The following is a 22,602-nucleotide window of genomic DNA, read 5'->3' as shown; positions in this document are numbered from 1 at the left end:
TAGTATATGTAATGACTTGTAAATGTGTACATAAATTTGTATATATTTTGATACATTTAAGGCAAAATTGGTTTGAATTGGTATATATATATATATTTGTTAGCCAAAAATTGGTAGAAAAAAGGCCAAAATGGCATATATAAAATGTGATAATTGTCTGTCAAAATCTGGTTGAAAATAGGTAGAAATTCTGGTTTATAAACGTGGAAAAAATGTGGTTTAAAACAAAAGCTTCAAAAATTTTCGTATACCTTAGACAGCGCTTTTGTAAAAAGCGCTGTCTAAGGGGGGGATTAGAAAGCGCTTTTGGCCAAAGCGCTGTCTAAGGGGGTGGGGCTTAGACAGCGCTTTTCAAAAGCGCTGTCTAAGGTATACCTAAAAAATTTAAAATAAGAGGATCTTATAAAGCGCTTTTGGCCAAAGCGCTGTCTAAGGGGGGGGGGGGGGCTTAGACAGCGCTTTTGGCCAAAGCGCTGTCTAAGGGGGGGGGGCTTAGACAGCGCTTTTAAGATTTAAAAAAGCGCTGTCTAAACCTTTAGCAGCGGAGGTTTAGACAGCGCTTTAAAGCGCTGTCTAAGGCTAAAAAAAGCGCTGTCTAAGGCTAAAAAAAGCGCTGCCTAATAAAAACATTTTTGCAACCCATTTTCTTTTTCTTTTTCTTTTGAACTTTCAATCACTCAAAGAAAGCAAATAAGCTAAAGCTAACATTCTATTTGTGAATCTAAATAAATGGTTCATGTTGAGTATAATGGATGTGAGGGGTATTAATACCATCTCATTGCATAATCGACTACTGAATCCGAATTTGGTTGCGAAGACCATTTTCTCTTATTTTAATGGTTTTATTAATATTTTCCCTTTACTTCTGGAAAAAATAAAGTTTGGTGGCGACTATGTTATCATCTCGAGCGTACGAGCGCTCTAGGTCATTTTTTGCACCGTGACACATATGTCGCATCTCTAGGTGCTTCTCCAATACTTTTATTAACACGTCTTTCCCAATACCAGTCCTTTCACTCCATCTTTTTGTCCATTAACAACATATCGTACTTAACCTCATCTTAACTTCCAAAGTCTCATGTAGAATTCTCCAACATACTTTTCACTTAGTACTTTCATCATCCTGATTCCGACTATTATGTCCCTTCCAATCACTAATACAGTATACATTATCCTGGTGATATAAGATTTTCAACCGCTAGATTATTCTCTTGCCACTTATACAACTTCTTAAATCCTCGCCTTAAGTCTGAGCACGGCCTCATCATCTACAACATACACTCTTGATGTAATGCTTCTTTTGTGTCGATTATATCATTGTATTCCTTCTTACAATTCATTTTAACTCTAACCAATTAAACAACGAGGTTGTCATCCTCTTTATTAAAAATGTGAGTTACCTTCTCCGTTCCTTGATGGTGTACAAACTCAATCTTCACGACTAGCTTTTCGATGTTCCAACTTTGAAGGCCCTTATACTATATCTTATTTGATCATCTAGTAATTTAAAACTTCAAAATTTCAGCAATCAACCTCCTAAAGTTGGTCCCCCAACCAACCATGACCATTATCTTGTCGATTGCAAACAACATCTTTAATTTGCTGCAAATAATCCAGCTATCCTTATTCCACATCAATTTTTGTCGTATCAAGCATACTCTTTGTTGTTCAATTTATCTTTAATTGTTGTGACTATCCAAAGGTCATAATATCCTCTTTCACCACAAACTAATCTTTTGCGCAAAATTTCTAGCAAAACATTTTGAGACATTTATCCACTCATTGGTTTTTTATTCATTTATATCCTTTAACAAGGTACAGACCAACACATTTCTCTGCGATCTAACAGCATGAAGGATTATTCCTCCAAAATAGACATATCTTACTCATCAAACTTCTCCCTGAGCATTTATCTTAAATCTTAATGCTCATATTTTAAAGAATAACTACCCAAACATAAATCCTTCGCTATAATTTCTTCCCTGTCATGTTTGATCCCTATATCAAACTGTAGAATTTAATCTTCAAGAACTCCAAATACATTTTATACCATATAATTTAATCCATTACATTCTAATATACAATAACAAGTCTGTCCCAATATAAAATATGTTTGTCTAAATACTCTTACAATGAACCCTTGTCTACATGTGGTATGACATTTCTAGTAACTCCCCCAAACATTGTCGTCCATTACTTGAATAATTTAGCACTTGGTCATCTCAACTCCAATAATTACTTAAATTCATGGTGTTACTTGTACCTTCATCTCATATCAACCTCTATACTCACTATCTCTCAAACTTCGTATACATCGTCACTTATCTATGTGATACTTGGTCTTCTACCTTCAATCATCACCAAATTCATCCTTAATACTTGTAGTTACAAATCTAATCATAAGTTAAAAAGAACAACTTTAACCCTTTTGGTACCTGTCAATCGTATAATCGTCGTCGAACTTCACTAAGTTCAATCACTCTTGACGTGCAACGCCCTCTTACTTTCCAGATAAGACGCTCAACTGACATCCAAGTATCCTAATAGTTTTCAATAGACATTTATATATGCTCCACATTTACACAACGACATAATCTTAAGAGTCAATAAAATTCATCATGTCTCATCCCGAACTCACCAGAATGAACATCCATTAATTTTTCTCATAAGGTCCCCCAAATCAGGTTCTTCCTGGAAATCTTTTATAAGTTTGTTATCCACTTGTCTCTACTCAGCATCTCCGAGTGACCACGACCAACACAACTTTTAATCCAATGAGTTATTGGTAGAAATACCTTGTAATTCTTATTCGATTCAATTGCGTCCTCTACGGACCCACGCGTCTAAAGAATTTAGAGACCCCTATTGACCAATGTTGACTAATGCTCTAGATTTTTTAACTACTCTACTTACTGAATTATTATAGGCTACGTTAATTTCAATTAAGAAACAATAAAAACCTCGAGCACATAACATGCTTGACTCAATGAAAACAACACATAACACATAGGACTCCAAATAGTTACTCCCACTAAACCCGACACTTGATCATCTTAGGACACCTGATCACAACCCATGGAAATCTAGACAAAAACTCTGATACCACAGTGTAACACCCCGATTTTTAACAACAGGAGTGTATTTTTTCTTTTTCAATAACAACAATACAATAAAAAGCATTCACATTTGTCTTTTTGGAAGTAATAGTCTCAAAGTAGAAAACTTTCTCTCTAAATCTTTTTCTAAAATTATGGCCTAAGAATTGCCCAAAGTTATAAAATATTTTGACCACCTAAATATATTTTCTTACAAAGTGTAAGACATCAAGTATAAGTCAATAAAACTTACACTTATAATCATTTTATATCAAAAACATACTTCACAAAAAAGAAATAGACAACACTTAGAGATAACCCTAAGCAGATCTTGAATTCTAAGTCATGAATGACTTATTACCAATGACTCACTATGACATTGTGGCACGATGACTTTGATCGCTAAAGACATTCACATCTTGTAAAATTTTACGACAAAATGATACCCCAAACATCATAGTTGCTAACAACTTAAGCGTTCATCCCATTCCACAATAATAGTAGAGGGTCATGATCAGTCACCAATTATGCTAGACATTCCACTATTTAACCGTAAATAAGTCAGGTAAACTGTGTAAACTGAAGCATTTTTAGTAGATATAAGCTCAATTCTATAATATTAAGTGTGTTGTTACTGATGAGTTTCTTGAGGATATTTTACACTTTTGGGTATGTTAGCAGGTAAAAAACTAGTTTGGAAGCTCAGGGAATCAAACGTCAGATGAGAAATTGAGCCCGAGCAAGAAAACGGAAGAAAAAATCATTTTTCTGGAGAACCTGCTGTCCGTACGCGTATGGCCTTACATGAGACGCGTATGGGCCTTCCCAGTACGCGTAGCATACGTAAATGACCAGAGGGATGGAAAATTCAGCCAAAAGACAAGCTTCTGGTGATACGCGTACCAGTCTGGGCAATACGCGTACCAGTCTGGGCAATACGCGTACCAGACTGGGCAATACGCGTATCAGAGGCTGTGTTACGTGCAGTACGCGTTTGAGACCAGCCAATACGCGTATGGGACAGCTCAATACGCGTATGGAGCACAAAATCAGGAAAAATCCAACTGAAGAGCTATTAAGAGGCCAGACCACGATTTTTCGGGGGTTGGACGTTTTGGAGAGAAAAAAGACGCGTTTTGAGGGCTGGAGACTCTACGAATATCAAAGGATTCATATGTTCAAGAGTTTTCCGACTATTGAAGATTGATTCCTCACGAAATTCTGTAATGACAACAATATTAATCTTTGTTTTTATTTCTAGTATGAGTAGCTAAACCCCCCATTGCTAGGGGGGTGACCCTGATTCTGAATGTGACAGATTTGATGTTTATGAATGCATTGATTATTTCTTCTTTTCCATTGATTTGTTCTTATTACCGTTCTTTATGCTTTATTCGTCGGACCAACGAATGATGATTATTATGAATAGTTTAAGCTGGACCGCGATTATTCATTGACCTGGATAAGAATTTGGATAGTAAAAATAACCTAGGACTAGGGATTTTCTATCTGACCGGTAATTCTTGATAATTGAATGCTTGAGTATGAACTTAATTATTTATGGACATAGTAATTAGGTTACATAATCAAAGGTCTGTTTACTAAGGACTTAGGAATAGATACCCTTGAGGACCGGAATTAATTTGACAGGAATATTGTCTTAGCCTTCATAAATTATATCTGTTACAGGAAGTTTCATTCACCGACCCTAGCAATCGTCTCTCATTTGTATCTCGTTCAACCTTTTCACTTGCTTTACTTATTTGCAATTGGTAGGATAATTACTCACAACACAAAAACCAAAGGCTTTTGTCTAATTGAAACAATCTATAAACTCTGTATCGTCAAGCAGTCCTTGAGATCGACAAACGGGGAATTTCCCTTTTATTACTACAGTGAGAAAAATAGTACACTTGCTATTTTCCCATGAATGACTTATTACCAATGCCTCACTATGACATTGTGGCACGATGACTTTGATCGCTAAAGACATTCACATCTTGTAAAATTTTACGACAAAATGATACCCCAAACATCATAGTTGCTAACAACTTAAGCGTTCATCCCATTCCACAATAATAGTAGAGGGTCACGATCTAAAAATAGCATATATAAAAGAATACACACATGCAAGTACAACACGATATATAACAATCACAACATTTATTTCAACACATACGACAATGCACAAATAGTCTAATGCTGACTCTACATGTGTGATACACCCACTTGAAAATATCACATGCATATCTTTTCGAAATTAACCACTATGCAGAGTGTCGTAGATACCTCCTACTAATTTTTATGGTATATCTGACACACAATGGGACACCTCCCCATGATGACTAATCCAAATGACTAGCATCGACTCAATAAATGCCTCAGGATTAAAAGTGGGTTCATTCCTGATAATCACACCTTGTGAAGAGCTACCTTGAACATATATAAATATATATATATATATATATATATATATATATATATATATATATATATATATATATATATATATATATATATATATATATATATATATATGTATCGCAATATATTATGGCCCAACTGACACATCTTGTGTAACCCACCTAACATACACATACCACGTATATGTAAAATTCATCATAATCATTTATCAATAGCCAATTCATATATTTATTCAATATCATATGAAATCTTATTCACATGTTTATCATCACAGTATAAACACACATCCTCACCTAGGCACACCAGCATTGCATATCCCCCACGACCATATAAGCAACACACAACCCCAATTGGACACACAAGCATCATATATTCTCAACCGGGCACACAAATATCAAACATCCCTAACTGGGCACACAAACATACAGACAAACACACATGCTTTCAATCACATATAATATCGTTAGAAAGTGCCATTACCTTTCATAGCGTCCTTGAATGTTTATTTATGTTAGATCACCTACACAATCCCAACGACTTTGATCCTTCCATCTACATATGCACGTTCAAGTTCGTATGGTTGAAATCTATCATTCACATATCTCTCCTTTACTTATTGAATACACTTTACAACAAACATTCACACATTCTTCTGAATAAAATTTCACTCCTTAACCTAGAAAAATATATATTGAGATCAAATTCTCATTCAAACGAAATACTAGTATGAAACTTCTATTTAAATTTTGACGGTAATCAAAATTCATTAAAATTTAAACAATGGATATATCTTTGCTCATTTTTTCAAAGAAACAAAAGAAACTTACTTTTAAAATTATGACCCAATACGAACATTTATATAATTATTTAAAGCTAGTAAAATCATTGTGCCAATTTTAAAAATTCGATTATGACGCAACACAATTGCAACAAAATTTCTTTCAAAATAGACTATTGAACAAAAAATGGATAAAAACAAATATTATTATTTAATATTCTTAAATTCAAATTTCTACTGTTGTACTTCTACTGGTCTTACAACACTCTTCGGGCGTTTGTCATCTTGTCTGATCGTATTTGATAGGAGAGGGAGATGCTCAAAGAACATGTTTATACCCTCACAATCGAGCCGAATCAGTGTTTGGAAGAATTCTGGGGCTTCTGACTCGTTTCTAAAGAAAAAATTTAAAGAAAAAACAGCACCAATTTGATGTCTTTTTTTCTATATAAAACGAATTCTTATGAGAACAAACATGAGAATTCATTCAATAACAAACAAAGTATATCAAAAAATATGTTACAACTTACATCATTTTTTTCACTTATTTATATAAGTTATCTTAGTTTCCTCAGTGGCAAAGCACGTCCAAAGAGCTTTTCTACTTCATCAGCTTCCAATTTGAGGCTGTTGAGTATCTCCATTTCTTCCTTAGATAGCCCTCTTAAGAAATTTTCTTCATCTTCTTGAAATATTTTGAATCCTTCAGCCAACTTCTGTAACAAGTTCATTTCGGTTTTACCAACCTTCTCTACCTCTTCTTCCAACTCTTCAACTTCCCTCACAATGGTTTTCTCTCCTTCCTCTACTTTTTTCTCCAGCCTCTCCACAATGGAAGGCTCTGGTCCACATGTGTTATCTGTTCTTATGAAGTTGCTAAAGTCTCTTCCAACGCTCTTTGCCACTTTCTCAAGTTCAGGAACAATGGATTCAGGTAAAACTGAACTCCTTGTGTATACAACAGCACCACCATAGCCATCCCATGCATCGTTTCTTCCTCGGTAGTATATGAATATATAGTCGTCTGGTTTGTTCTCAGTTTGAGATGACAAAATATACCTGCAGATCACTTCATTTTCACTTCAACTAATATACATAAGACAATTCAGATCAAATATTTCATTCACCGTTTTCTTTTACAAATTTTTAAGAACAGGTCTAGCATTTTAAGCCGACCCGTCTTTGAGGGCGTGCAAGAGAGACTACCGCACATGACAATGAAATTTATCACGGCAAAACCTTGGCTAAATAGAGCCTCATAAAATACTTGTTTTAAACTTCGGCTAACCTACACAGAGTCTTCAAAAACTTGAGACGACTCTGATTTTAAGGTATGCCTATCATGTGTATAAGAGGCTGAGAAAAGTAACTTGTTGTCATTGTCGTTTCTTTTTCTTAAGTAGGAAGTTATATTTACTTACTTCAAGCACTTGAATTTCATTTTAAATAGGAAAATTATGAGTATGTAAGCTTCATGTGAGTAAAAATTAATAAGAGAGCCTCTGAACAAGGAATTACCAGTCATCTTGATAGTTAAGGTACTCATTATCATGATTGTAGAGTATTCCTGGATTATTGGGATCTTGAACAAATTTCTGCAGGGCTGACCTTGTGAGAAATCCACCATCTGGAGTTGGTATTCTCCATGTTATATTACCAACAAGTTTATTTGCTTCTGTTTGAAATTCATGTAACTGGCAGTCAAAGGCATCAAAGGTGGGATTTAACCCACTAGTGATGTACCACTTGCCACTAAAATCTGAAATGTTAAAGCTCTTGACAAGGACATCCGGGTTTGGAACAGGAAAGTCTCCCACATCAGATTTCTTAGGCACACATTTCTTCCTTGAGACGGCGCACTCGTTGAATTCATCAACCACGCTGTTTGCAAACACGTCTCCGCATCTAATCTATAAAATTAAGACAAAAAAGAAGCTTTGGTGAGCAGAGATTCCCTTAACAATTGGTGTACAATGGTATATGCTTGAAGTTGATGTAAAGAGTAGAAAAACTAACTTGGCATTCAGTCTCATCAGGTCTATTGTTGCAAGTTTGGAGACAAGCAATATTGGCAGCACATGACGGGTTTGAAAGACACTTGGCTAATTCTGGCCTGCATATTTTCGAAGCTTCAGAACTCAATGAGTTTCAATAGTGAGATGATGAACATAATCCCCAATGTTGGATTCAAACATGAAAGGATCCAAATCCTAAGACTATTAGCTCATTAGACCATCTCCGACACATTCTTGTGCGTATGAACTTGTTCTTAGTTCTTATATATCATACCATTGAAGGCCGTCAACTTTTTGTTACAAGAAGGGATTCTAAGTTTCTAACCCATCAATATTTTGACAACCAAATCATTGAAAGTATGTTTAGAATACAAGTCGGATTCTACCATTGAAGTGAAAACTAGTAGGTTTTCTTAAATAGTACATGTAAATTTGCGTTGGACCTTAACTAAATCCTACGAAATCAGCTTATGTAGCGAGGAATCCTCTCATTTATAAATTCATTTTGAAGTCTTATCTCATGAATATAGATCACCCCTCACACACCTAGGATATGACATCTAGAGCCTAACCTAAGGACCCCATAGCAGGTGACCTGACGGATCTTAGATAGGTTTTATGCTCTTGTACCATCTTAAAACTTGGGTTGACTTGACTCAACCGGCTTGTAGAGTGAGGAATTCCTCCAATTTAAAGACTCATTTTCAAGTCTTATCTCACCTATTGTGAGACTCTTTTGAAGCTTGTACACTAAAAAAAGAGTTAAGAGCTCAAATGAAATTCTAGCACTAAAGATGCTCTAAGTTATATTTACATTATCATGGCAGAAAAAGAAAGAGAGATAGTAAGTATAGTATAGCACACCTGCATTCCTTGAGCAAACAGGCACAAGTTTTGAGAGCATCCACAGCATCAGCTGACGGAACAATCATTAAAATGCAAAGCAATAAGCCAGCTAGTTCCATGATGCGTAAATTTCTCCAATCATGGAGAGAAACAAGCATCCTACTGAACCCAATTTCTAATATCTGTGAAGGATTGGGAGAAGAATGGTGTTCCCCTTTGTGGTGTCGACATTGCCATCCCAAACCGCGAGAATGGCTATGAAGCCTTAACAAATGCAAGTGTGAAGGTTTTCTAGTGAAGGACACTAGTTTGAGAAGTGCTACAGTACCACTAGGAGAACATTGAAACCTTGATGATGATGTTGTTGTTGTTGTATGAAACCTTAAATCATTTTTAATAATAATACTTGAGTTTGCACCCAACGTTGCCATACATACATATAATAATAATAATAATAATTGTATCTATGCGTTCAGCTCATCTAAAAGTGACATGAAACTGCAAAAGATAGAGGAAATAAATAAAATAAGTAAAGGTAGATTAAACGAGGAAGATGATGATATAATAGAAAGAAGAGTGGTGGAGATGCCTTGGAAATTGACAAGCGAGAAAATAAATAAAAAAGAAGAGACGAGAAAGGGCGTGGCATTAGAAGATGAGATATGGTGGGAGTTCGTGTGTGTGGTCTGAAAACACAGTGCCACCAAAATTGTACACGTCTATGCTTCCAACATTCTAGGGAGGGACTCTTCATGTTTCAGCTGGACTGGATTGGACTGGACTATATATATTCCAACAACTTGAGATTTCTTACCACACCAATTTGGCCTCACACCTCACACACGGTGGGAGCTGTAATTACAATTATACTCTTATTTTAAAATTTGAGATTTTTTTTAAGTATATGTAATTATCGGATTTTTTTGTTTAGATGAAAAAATATCGAAAATTTTGAAAAATCATGAAGAATTATTAGACATTTCAAAGATCGACGATAAAAATTCATGAGATTATGCAAAATTGTGAAAGAAATATCGGATATTTGAAATATCTAGGGTATATATATATATATATTAGATTTTTGAGAAATTTGGTTCAATTATACCGGATACTTTGAAAAAATTGATCACTACCGAATATTTTGAAAAATCTGTTACATATCAAATTTTTTTAAATTTTTTTAAAATTCCATAGAGTTGTGAGATTTAGAAAAAAAAACATAAATTTTAAACATTTTTAACAAACTATACTCGATAAAATATATACATATAATGCAAAATATGTTGTAATATCAATACAAAATAAATTATGTCGACTTTTTAACTTCTTCTTCACGATGTCTAATATGTCTCGCAAATGTTGATTCTCATGCTGTTGCACATTCACTATAGTTTTGTCTTCATCAGTCTATGACGGAAGGAAAATGACAATTTGATTTCAACTTCACATGAACTCAGTGATTGTTATCAATAAAACCAATTGCAATAATTTTGTGTCTATTTGAAGTTATGCATAGACATATCACTAATGGGAAGAACGTGATGTTAATGTTCTTGGACGACGAAATCAATATGACATTGTATCTAGAAGCAATAGGGTAACCTATATCATGAATCGTCATCCACTTCCCACGACCCTACACATCCAAGCTAGCTACTCGTAACACACTCCTAACTTCTGATATCGTGTCATATAACAACTTGGAATACAATTTATGGTGTTGATAAACTTCACCATCTAACTGCATCCGAACTAAAGGCCAAGAATATTCACCACATCCAAGTAAACCTACAATAGCACGGAAACCACAATTGCCTTATTTACCCACATCAACAATGTCATAAATGTATTGATGTAAGAAAACAGGAAATTGAGACAAGTAAATAAGTCTTGAAGACTGGCTAGCTGGTTGACTTTTAATTGATTTTGTAAATGATATATTTGTGGAATGACTTCCCTACGGGCCATCAGCATACTTCCACTACGAAGGATCACTATGAACATCACTCTCTTCATCCTTTTTACTCTTCGTATTTCCCCTATTTGGCTTGATTTTCACTGGTGATGGACACATGGAAGATGTGGATGGATGTATTAGTTCCCAAACTTTTTTCTTCATCACCCTTTGGCCTAGAATATCTAGTGTACTGAAATACCTCTTCAATTCTTCACATTCTTCTTCTAAATCCAATTGTGTCTCATTATCTTCATGAGTGGCCTTATGCTCTTTAATGTATAATTTCTTCCAAAACACATGAATTGATTTCAGCGGAATATGCTCACCTTGTATTTGAAGACATGCAAGTTCACACGCAAAAGGTAACCCATGTGTTTTTCTAATGAAGCAACCATATGCAGCTTTGTCTAGGCCAATAAATTTTATCCTTCCCAGTTCCTTTCCAATATGTTGTATACATTGTCTTGAAACGAAGTCGTGCAATTTGGAATAAAATGGAGTGTTATAATGGTGCTCAATATTGGCAATACTCTTCTGAAATGATACTCTAATTAAACCTAATTGCAACTTCAACATGGTGTTTCCCGACTTCTAGATAAATCTCCTGTACTAGTTGTCAACATGGTTTTTAGTCTCTAGTGAGCAGACTCATTCCTAAAACATCCTCTAACACCGAAGTATCTCGTAGGGGTGTTAGAGCATGTTTTGGTGATAGTTGGAGAGTATTATGTGTCGGTTGACTTTATCATAATAGACATCAGTGAAGATCCCAAGAACCTGATAATTTTAGGAAGACCTTTCTTAGCCATGACGGAGACCATTATAGATGTCAAGAGAGGAAAGTTGACTTTTGATGTAGGAGAGAAAAAGATTGAGTTTATTCTAGAAAAACTCATGAAAAACTCTTCTTTGAGGGATTCTTATTGCTTAGTCAATATTATCGAAGCTTGTGTTCAAGAAAGCACATCAGAACCTCCACTGACCGATAAGTTGGAAGTGTGTTTGCTTGATAGTTCCCAAAACAATAAATAAAACATAGAAGTGAAAGCTTATGAGGAGATATTGGACAAAATTCTTGTTTCCTCCCAGCAAAGCTTCAAAGTGCTTGTAATACAAAGTGACGAGCTCGAGCAACAAAAATCCCAAATAGAACTTAAACAACTCCTAAATACCCTTAGGTTGGAATTTTTGGACTTAGAGAGAAACCGACTCGTAATAATGAATGTTTGTTTGGGGGAGGCCGGAACTGAAAAACTCCTCACGGTCCTTAGGAAGTACCCAAAATCCATGGGGTATACCATAGATGACCTGAAAGATATTATCCCCTTTGTTTATATGCATAAGATAATGCTAGAGGATAGCTATAATCCCTCTAGAGAACACTAAAGGAGGCTAAACCCTAAAATGAAAGAATTTGTTAAAAAGGAGATGCTTAAACTCTTGGAGATCAGGATAATCTATCTCATCTTCAATAGTAAGTGGGTTAGTTTCGTTCAAGTTGTGCCTAAAAGGGGAGGGATGATAGTTATTAAGAATGAAAAGGGGGATCAAGTTGCCACTAGGACCGTTACGGGGTGGAGGATGTGCATAGACTATAGGAAGCTTAACAAAGCTTCTCGAATAAACCATTTCCTGTTAACTTTCATCGATCAAATGCTTGAGCGTCTAGCCAAACACTCTCATTTTTGTTACTCTTGATGGTTACTCGGGATTTTTCTAAATCCCCATTCATCCTAGTAACCAAGAGAAAAGGACATTCACTTGCCCCTATGGCGCGTTTTCCTACCGACGAATGCCCTTTGGGATTTGCAACGCGCCGACTACTTTTCAGCGCTGCATGATGTCAATTTTATCCAACTTCTTAGAAGACATCATGGAGGTCTTCAAGGATGACTTCTCTTTGTATGGGTCTAGCTTTGATAGTTGTCTTATAAATCTAGAAAAAGTCTTAGAAAGGTGTGTTAAGGTAAACCTCGTGCTTAATTGGGGAAAGTGTCATTTCGTGGTAAAAGAGGGTACTGTTCTTGGGCATTTAGTGTCCGAAAGAGAGATCAAGGTCGATAGGTCCAAGATCGAGATAATAGAAAAGTTAACCCCACATACCAATGTGAGGGAGGTTAGGCGTTTCCTAGGTCATGTCGACTTCTATCATCGGTTCATTAAAGACTTCTCTAAGATTACCAAGCCCCTAACCGGGCTATTGATGAAAAATGTTGAATTTAACTTTGATAATGAATGTCTTGAAGCTTTAGCAACCTTAAAAAGAGATTTGCTCTCTGCTCCCATAATGCAACCCTCAGATTGGGGCGTGCCTTTTGAGATCATGTGTGATGCTAGTGACTCACCGTGGGCGCAGTGTTGGGTCAAAAAAAGGATAATAAAATGCATGCCATCTATTACGCTAGTAGAACTTTGGATGAGACGAAAATTAATTATGCGACCATTGAAAAAGAATTACTAGCAGTTGTCTTTGCCATAGATAAGTTTCGCTCCTCCCTTGTAGGATTGAAGATAATTGTCTACACTGACCATGCTGCCATTAGATACCTCATAAGTAAAAAAGATGCCAAGCCTAGGCTCATTAGATAGATCTTGTTACTACAAGAGTTTGATATTGAGATTAGGGACAAGTAAGGGACGAAAAATGTGGTAGTTGACCGTTTGTCTAGGTTGACCGATTTGAAAGGGGATAAGTTACCTCTTGATGACTCCTTCCCGAATAACAATTTTTTTCCGTTGATTGGTAAGGAGTCACCTTGGTATGCTGACTTTGTCAACTACCTTGTTGTCGGAGTTTTACCTCCAAATTTGAATTATCAACGTAAAAAAAAGTTTTTATCCGATTTGAAACACTACTATTGGGACAAGCCTTTGTTCTTTAAGAGAGGCACTGACGGAATTTTCCGAAGGTGTGTATCCCCAAAAAGAGAACTGAAAGTATCATGACTCACTGTCATGCCTCCGCCTATGATGGACATGCGGGTACCGGTAAAACTATTAGAATAAGATTTGGTTCTGCATCTATACCTTTAAGTTTTAATGATAACAATGTAGCATTTGTGTGAGAATAATTTTGGTACTCTAACGATTTGTTATTGTGTAGCTTTAACAGCCAGTTCTGATTCTGAATTTATGACGTGCAACGTCATCAGTTTCTGAATATTTTTTCTAAAATTTGCTTCTGCGTTGAATCACTCTTGAGAAGTTATGAAAGGCACTATGTTGCTGCTGCAATGTTCTTTCTGCTTCTGTGCTGATTCACTCATGAGAAGTTCTGAAAGATGTTATGTTGTTGTTGCAATGTTCTTTCTGCTTCTGTGCTGATTCACTCCTAAGAAGTTCTGGAAAGACGTTACGTTGATGTTGCAATGATCTATTTACTTCTTCTTCTGGATGTGACTTTGATTATCAAGCTTATGAAGAATGGAAAGCTTTTGAATTTTTGTTACTTAGCTGAAGACTCTAAAGATCTCAAGCAAGAAGTTGACGCTGTCAAGGTTCTGACTGAAGATTCTAAAGTTTTGTTACTTAGCTTAAGAATCTGAAGATCTAAAGCCAGACGCTGACGTGGTCAAGGTTCTGACTGAAGATTCTAAAGATTCTAATTTCAGCTTTGTGTTTCTTTTCTTCATGCTTCATCAACTTTTCATCAAAAGCTAATGAGTTTGAAGATAAGATCAAATGGATACATGATCAAATAGTAGATGGTACAAATAAAAAACATTCCTTCCACTACCTGAAAACGTGGGCAAAGGACAATATTATTCTTCACACCTGTCACTGATCCGTTAGTGGACAACTGCTATTTTGGTATCCTCGAATTGCCCTCCAACGGTCCCCTTCTTATGCTATATAAGTAGGACTTGGAGACTTGAAGAAAATGCTAATGCAATAATTCACAAGACTGTTTTCTACGTGAAAAAGATCTCAACTTTGTGCTTACTTTTCTTTAAGTGTTTGTATTTCATTTGTGTACAATCTGCTTGTGTAGAAGCAACTTGTAACATAAAAAGTTGTATTCAAACTTGTTTGTTTGTATTTCCTTAAGGAGACTAAGTTGTAGTCGGGTCCTTGAGAAGACAAAGAAAGTTGTTCTTTGTGATTTCTATAATCAATATAATGGATTAAATCCTTGTGTATAAGGTGAAATTACATTAGCGGGTGGACTGAAATAGCTTTGATTTCAAGCGAACTAGGATAAAAGACCTTGTGTCTTTCTCTCTTTGTTCTTTTAATTGTGTGGAGTTTTTGAGTTAGTAAAAAGATTTTGTTTTTAAAACCTAATTCAAACCCCCCATTTATTGTGTTTTTCACACCTTTAAAAACTGTGTTAAAAATTCTACAAGTCGAGCTTTATTGGCCAAATATGTTCAAAGATGGTCATTATTTCATTGCAAAGTGTGACCAGTGCCAAAGAACGAGAAACACCTCGAAGAGAAATCACATGCCTCTAAATAACATTCTTGAGGTCGAAATCTTTTATGTATGGGGGGTTGATTTCATGGGACTCTTTCCCCCATCCTTAGGGAATCAGTATATACTCGTGGTGGTTGACTATGTGTCAAAATGGATTAAGGTCATTGCCTCTCCAACTAATGATGCACGAGTTATGATAAAATTGTTCAAAAAGATCATTTTCCCAAGGTTTGGGGTACCTAGGCTTGTAATAAGCGTTGGGGGCTACATTTCATTGCTAGACAATTTAATAGTTCACTAAAAAAGTATGGAGTGCGCCACAAAGTCGTCACACCCTATCACCCATAAACCAGTGCGCAAGCTGAGGTCTTTAATAGAGAGATAAAATCCATTTTAGAAAATATGGTATCCCTCTCTAGGAAATATTGGTCCTCAAAACTCGACGACGCACTTTGGACATACTGAACTTCTTTTAAAACTCCTATAGGTATGCCCATTTTTAGGCTAGTTTATAGGAACTCATGTCACCTTCCTGTTAAGTTAGAGCATAAATCTTATTGGGTCATTAAAGCCCTCAAATTAGACTACTAAACAACATGAGAAAATAGGATATTACAGTTGAGTGAGTTGGAGGAGATTCGGCTTGACGCGTATGAGAATGCAAAGTTGTGCAAGGAGAGAACTAAGAGATGGCACAATAAAAGGATTATAAACCAGGTATTCAAAAAAGGAGACTTAGTGTTGTTGTTTAACTCAAGGTATAAGCTTTTTCCCAAAAAACTCTGGTCGCGGTGGTTTGGACCCTTTGTTGTGAAAAAGGTAACACTGTATGGACTAATTGAAGTTTAGAGTGAGTCCACGAGAATGGGTAAAGGCTAAAATATTATGCCTCTAGGGATGCTGTTGACCAAGGGACGAGTTTGATGTTGAAGGAACCACCTTGAGTGATTGTACTCATAGTCCGTTGAGCTCAACGAAGTTGAATAAAGCGTTTAGTGGGAGATAACACACATTTCTTTCGTACTTACATTTTTCTTTTTGTTCTTTCTTTTTAGCAAGAACCTTGATAGCTTAACTCATGCTGAGCTTAAACATTGTGGACAATGTTTTGCTCAAGTTCGGGGGGAGGGGGTATCGATTTATTTTCTTTATTCTTATCACATTTTTATTTCTTTCAATTTTATGTTTTGTTTCTTTCTTGTTTTAATAATTTACTAGTTTGATTGATGCTTTCATAGTTTTCTCAATACTAAGACCGTGAATTTTTTTTATGACAAATTTCGGTTGTGGGGAAGATGAGAAATTATATAGAGTTTGAGGGAAGAGAGGTTAGGACTAGGAGCATTAAGAAAGTATGAAAACTTAGGTATGACCCAAACACCTTAGGTCCCCCGGAGTAAGGACGTGAGTCCAACGTGTAGATTTGTGCCATAATACTCAACTTTGAGAAGTATTTCTCGATTAGTTTATATTAACGGTCCAACATAATTAAAAGACTTGCATGTATGTATGGTTGGTTGAGAAACACATAATTTGGGCACCAAAATGATGAATATGCAACAAAGACAACTAGACCTTCTAAGTTAGGTAACCCTCACCCGGTTATTTAGCCTAATGACGACTGATTCTCAAATGTCGTTCCAAAGTGGACCAATAAACGTCAAAGTGCATAAATTCATTGAAAAAGAAAAAAGTATAATAAAAAGGTGCCTAGAAAAAAATTCTTGATCCATCTTGTGCATGTTAGGACATCAATAATTGCAATTGTCTTAATATGAGTGTCTAATTAAAGGAGAAGAAAATCAAAAAAGAGACTTAAGCCCAAAACATAGTTGGAGAGGTGTCCAAAAGGGAGTCTTAGGTTCGTGGTTTTATCGCAATTAGTGTTCTTGAAATACCTTCGTTGACAAATGATTACAAAGAGAACTAGGCCTAGCTGATCGAAACAAAGATTCACGTATGAGTATCATTTACCCAGTTTTTGTATGCTTGATCCGAAAACTCATGAATGTAAGCTTTGTTTCTTGAGGACAAGCAACGATCTATGTTTGGGGGAGTTTGATAAGTGGTATTTGCATCGTTTTTTCTAGTAGTTTTCCATTAGTATTTTACCGTATTTTATTTTAAATTCCAGAGTCTAATGAGCATCCAAGCAAAGAGGGATCAGAGACAAGCGAAACGGGGCGAAAACGATATTTGACAATTTTTCCGGTACTAAGGTCAGGGGGCTGGTACGGACCGTAGAAGCATAATGCCCAAGAGCCCTTCTTTTGAGCTTTACAAGGCAAGATTCCAGTGACCTGTTACGGCCACCCGTAACAGTTGCTAAGAAAAAACTCCAATTTTAGTTTTGCTTCATCAAATGAGAAAATATTCTCTTAATTGTGGCTCTTAAGCATGATTGGATATGAATCAAATCTGAATATTTTGCATTCAATCAAGAATATTTTCCACTTTTATTTTTCTCCTATAAAACTCATTGCCAATTATGAGTTTAGGGTCCCCAACTTTTGTATTTTTCTCCTAGTTTCTAAAATTTTTATTTTTCTATTCTATTTGTAACTCAAGTCTCTAAGGGAGTAATTTGTGGAACAAGTTTATAATTCAATTCGGGTTTTCTATTCATTCTCTTAATATTGTTCATTTGTTTTGTTTGATTAATATGAGTTTGATGATTAATATCTATGTGATTGTGTTTACCTTCACCATGAGTGATTAGTTTCCTATGGACTAGGGATTATGGGGATTGTTTCATGACCTATCAATTACGAGAATTTTAATTAAATTTATTTTATAATCTGAGTGTAGGCATTCCAACTTCGTTACGAAAGTAAGTAGTTCTTAGGTATCGACCGTAGTTTGAAAGGATATGTGTCGATATCGGAGCACAGATTTGTAAACAACCTAATCAGGACGATGTGAAAGACGACAGACGAATTTGAGAAAACATATAGATAGGCAAAAGTAATGACTCGTCGAATACTAATCCAAACGATGCGAAAGCCGGCGGATTATTCATCGATGATAGTGGCAATGCGCTGACGAAAGCAGATAATGTCTAATTTTATCTATTTTCTATAATTTATGCAAAAGACTCGCAATAGATGTGATAAAGATTGTATTATTGTGTTAGAAAGAACCATAATCCCGGGTCTTATTTGCCCTAATTTGATGCTTAAGAGATTTTTCTGCTATTTTTATTTAATTGCTTAATAAAAATTCCCTTTTTGATTTCTCTAGATATAAATTGATTAGATAAGAATTCAATACTTTAATCATTAGTTTCTATAGATCGATATCTATTTTATTACTTTACCGTCGTTCACTTGCACTGCATTAGTGGTTAAATATTATACTCAACATTTTACGATAGTAACAATGACCTATAGTAAATATAATTTGATGAAACAAAAATATGTATCTTATATTAAATTGACATCTATCAAATGACTATCTGATTTATAAAGATAAAGAAAGTCACAATCTGTTAAAATTTCTATTAGTTTTTAACTGTGGTCTATAATAGAAGAAAGTAGTCCAAAATAGAGCTCCCATATAAAAACATATACCTAAAGATTACAATAATTTGGTGACAATTACAATGTCATAGAAATGCACAGAAGCTGTGATGTGTTAATAATTGAGAATATCCATATTCTGGTTTAGGTAGCGATGATGGCAATGAAAGATGATAAGTCTATTATATGTACTGAATTCCATTAGTCTAATGGAAAAATTTTGGTGAGTTTGTACGTTGCGCTGCTTCTCCATTATTATGCAAATAAAAAGCCATGGCTCGCCTCCCTGCCATTCCATTTCTCACTTTTGCTATCCTTATAAACTCTTTCCTGCTCATATCTCCTGCACCCAACCACACACAAGGTCAAATCATTTTCCTTACTCTTCTATATACTATCATCACACTCTTTTTTTTTATTTCTCATTAAATCAAATACTAATAACTATTATATACGTTAATGAATATTAAGACGAAATGTATTATTTGAAAAAATAATAGCATAAAGGAGAATATACCGCAAAACGATCAACTGAGTCGAACCAAACTGAATCCAGTTTGATTCGGTTTTGTTTTAGAAGAAACACTAAACCTAACCGATTAAACATGTCGTCAACGTGGTTCAATAAATAGCAGATGACTATAACCAAGGGTATAAATAAGATAGATCAATTAACATAGACTTAAAGTCTATATTTGTACATTGACGTATTAAAAAAGTAGTTTTAATTAAAATTATGTTTGAAAAAAACATAAAAATTTGTTTGAATTAGTGGTGTGCTAGATAGAATAAAATAAAGTGATACATAGTTAGATTTCATTGATTAGATTGTAGTCTGTGCATAGCTATCAACTGAATTGTTATTTAGGAAATTTAATGTTAAAATTGTAATCTGTGCATAGCTATTAACAGAACACTTTCCATTTGGCTTAGGTACATGTGCATTGGATTTCAATGCATCCCAATATGAGTATATGCCATTTGGTGAATGTGGAAGTGTCAAAGAAGATATAACAAACTGGGGTAGCACTAGTGATGGTTTCCCAACTACTGTCTGCTGCAGAAATTCCCTTACCCTACTCTCCGACGCCCTCGCCTCGCAAGTCCGTAACTCGACCGGACAAATCTTTCTTTCTCAACAACAATGGCAGAGTTGCAACAAATCATTCCATCCGCAACAAGGGATGTCTCTATCTTCATGTGGCTTTGATAACATTTACCTTGGTAGCTCCAAATGCTCCAACTTATATTTGCTTGATGCTCAGAACTTGCAACAGTTCACAGATGCATTGCAAAAATGTAGCCACTTTGATCATTCGTTTGAAGAGTCGTGTCTGGATTGTACGAGCGCGATTTTGAGCTTACGAGATGGTTTGTATGATAAAATGGTTGGTAAGGACAACTACAATGATACCGAGAGAGCCATATGTGGCGTAGCAGCTCTTGTTTCTGTTGCTTTTGAACAACAAGATGATCCTTTCCTTGCTGACAAATTCCTGCGATGCTTTCCGCCTCCAGCAGTATATAACAAGAGTAAGATTATTATTATTATACTTTAAAAACGTTGCGTACGAATTCGCGTTTTTAAAGTCCGACCTGACGTTGAAAATGTTAATGTTAGACCTGAGTCTGTCTTATATGTATATTCTTAAGGTCTGATCGAACAATGATACTGACATTTTTTTTTTGGCGAATATAGAATCATCGATGAAGAAACTTGTGTTGGGAGTATTGGTGGTAGCGATCCTAGCATTATTGATTATTGTTTTTCTGGTAAAATGTGTATCAAAGAAGAAGCCTGTTAAGAAGCATGCTCAGTTGAAACAGATAGCTACTTGGTCTGGATTGTACTGGTTCACGAAAACCGAAATTGAAAATGCGATGAATTTTGAAAATGAAAAGATAAACCTTGGACGTGGGAGTGCAGGCGAGGTGTATAGAGGCGTTTTGCCTAGTGGTCAAGTTGTGGCAATCAAGCATTTGATAAAGAGTAACACGTCGAGTTCTGATTCGTTCACCCGAGAACTTGCAGGCCTTTCTAGGCTTCGTCACCCGAACCTGGTTTGCTTGTTTGGTTGTTGCATGGAAGATGGCGAGAGATATTTAGTCTACGAGTTTTGCGCAAATGGAAATCTTGCTCAACATCTCTTGAGTAATGTTCTCTACTCTTCACTCTTGATCAATCATTTAACATATTCCAACGTAACGTAAATGATGATTTGAATTTATTTACGTGTGTGTGAATTTTCAGGAAGAGATAGTCATTTGACATGGGAAGCAAGAGTGAGGATTCTGCGAGAATGTTCATTTGCACTTAAGTATCTCCATCATCACATCGAGGGTTGTGTTGTACATAGAGATATCAAGGTAAGTGTGATGAAATTAATCTGAATTTGACATTGGGAATATTTAGATAATGTTTTCTTGATGTCTGGTACCGATTTTAATGATTAGCTTACGAACATTCTCTTGACTGAGAAATACGAAGCCAAACTGTCGGATTTCGGACTGTCAAGGATGATGGGAATGGAAGAGAGCAAGGTTTTCACTGATGTTAGAGGAACCATAGGTTATATGGATCCCGAGTACATGAGTAATGCGAAGCTAACTTGCGCAAGTGATGTATACAGTTTCGGAATCGTTGCTTTGCAAATTCTGTCGGGACAGAAAGTCATAGAATTGGATCTCGATGCGAGAGACCAGCTCACCAGAAAGGTAGATCGATTCATTCATCGCAAGACAGAAAAAAGAACATAATAACAATTAAATGTATGCATTACATTATATGAGATTACATTGCAATATTAATTTTTGTAGGCAAGAGATGTGAGTATGGGAAAGCGTCCACTGTCAGATTTTGTAGACTCGCGACTAAAGGGACAAGTTGATAAGACGGATTTCGGAACTATTTTACAGATTGCAGTACTTTGTGTTGCAAAATCAAGCACCGGTCGTCCATCAATTGAGGTCGTTTTTGACGAATTGGACAAAGTCTATAGGGACATAGAAGCACGCAAGGTATATATAGAAATACACGCGATTTGTTATCGCTTGTTGTAGTTTTGTGCTTACCAAGTTAACAACAGTTTTCTGTTTATGCAGAAGACAACCCCAACACCATCAACAACAACATCAACATCCAGCTCTAATTGACGCCTCTATTCACGTGTATGATTAAAGTTGAAGAAGTGAAACGGAAAAATAGAAGACGAATATGTACATTACGGTACATATAATATACTTTCAGCATACAACTATCACGACTGTGTTAAAGAAGTGTGACATGTTTCCCTTGTATTTCGCTCGCTCGCTCGCAGATCTTTAGGTGCACCTAGAAAATGTGTTGGAGCCATAAAAAAATATCGTACTACAGCAAAAGAAAGAAATGTTGTTGCAGTCATTCAGATCTTCGATTCAGAAGCGTGTTATAGACTCGAAGCAATAGAAATTTGAATCGCATCTACGTTATCTGTCTTTATTTTATTATAATCTATATGGCATAGTTCAGATTTCACAATAATATCATGAAATAAAATTAGATTAAACTGAATAA

The 22,602-nt window shown here is 35.6% G+C and overlaps 2 protein-coding genes across 2 annotated transcripts; one reads left to right on the top strand and one right to left on the bottom strand.

The window, feature by feature from the left end:
• Positions 1-6,703: 6,703 nt before the first annotated feature.
• LOC127132169 (violaxanthin de-epoxidase, chloroplastic) lies at positions 6,704-9,882 on the bottom strand. Its single transcript, XM_051061055.1, has 4 exons — positions 9,177-9,882; positions 8,314-8,410; positions 7,816-8,207; positions 6,704-7,356 (listed from the first exon to the last, which is right to left on the bottom strand). Exons 1-4 carry the CDS (start codon positions 9,587-9,589, stop codon positions 6,855-6,857), a joined length of 1,404 nt encoding a protein of 467 aa, XP_050917012.1. The 5' UTR covers positions 9,590-9,882; the 3' UTR covers positions 6,704-6,854.
• A 9,226-nt stretch (positions 9,883-19,108) lies between these two features.
• Positions 19,109-22,564, top strand: LOC127132168 (wall-associated receptor kinase-like 21). Its single transcript, XM_051061054.1, has 7 exons — positions 19,109-19,413; positions 19,983-20,582; positions 20,749-21,201; positions 21,301-21,416; positions 21,504-21,764; positions 21,867-22,067; positions 22,152-22,564. The coding sequence occupies exons 1-7, from the start codon at positions 19,323-19,325 to the stop codon at positions 22,200-22,202; spliced, it is 1,773 nt and encodes a 590-aa protein (XP_050917011.1). The 5' UTR covers positions 19,109-19,322; the 3' UTR covers positions 22,203-22,564.
• The last annotated feature ends 38 nt before the right edge of the window (positions 22,565-22,602 follow it).

This window comes from Lathyrus oleraceus, chromosome 3, assembly GCF_024323335.1.
Source record: "Lathyrus oleraceus cultivar Zhongwan6 chromosome 3, CAAS_Psat_ZW6_1.0, whole genome shotgun sequence".
Taxonomy (NCBI): domain Eukaryota; kingdom Viridiplantae; phylum Streptophyta; class Magnoliopsida; order Fabales; family Fabaceae; genus Lathyrus; species Lathyrus oleraceus.
Note: the sequence above shows the minus strand (reverse complement) of the source record. Positions and strands in the feature narration are given on the sequence as shown.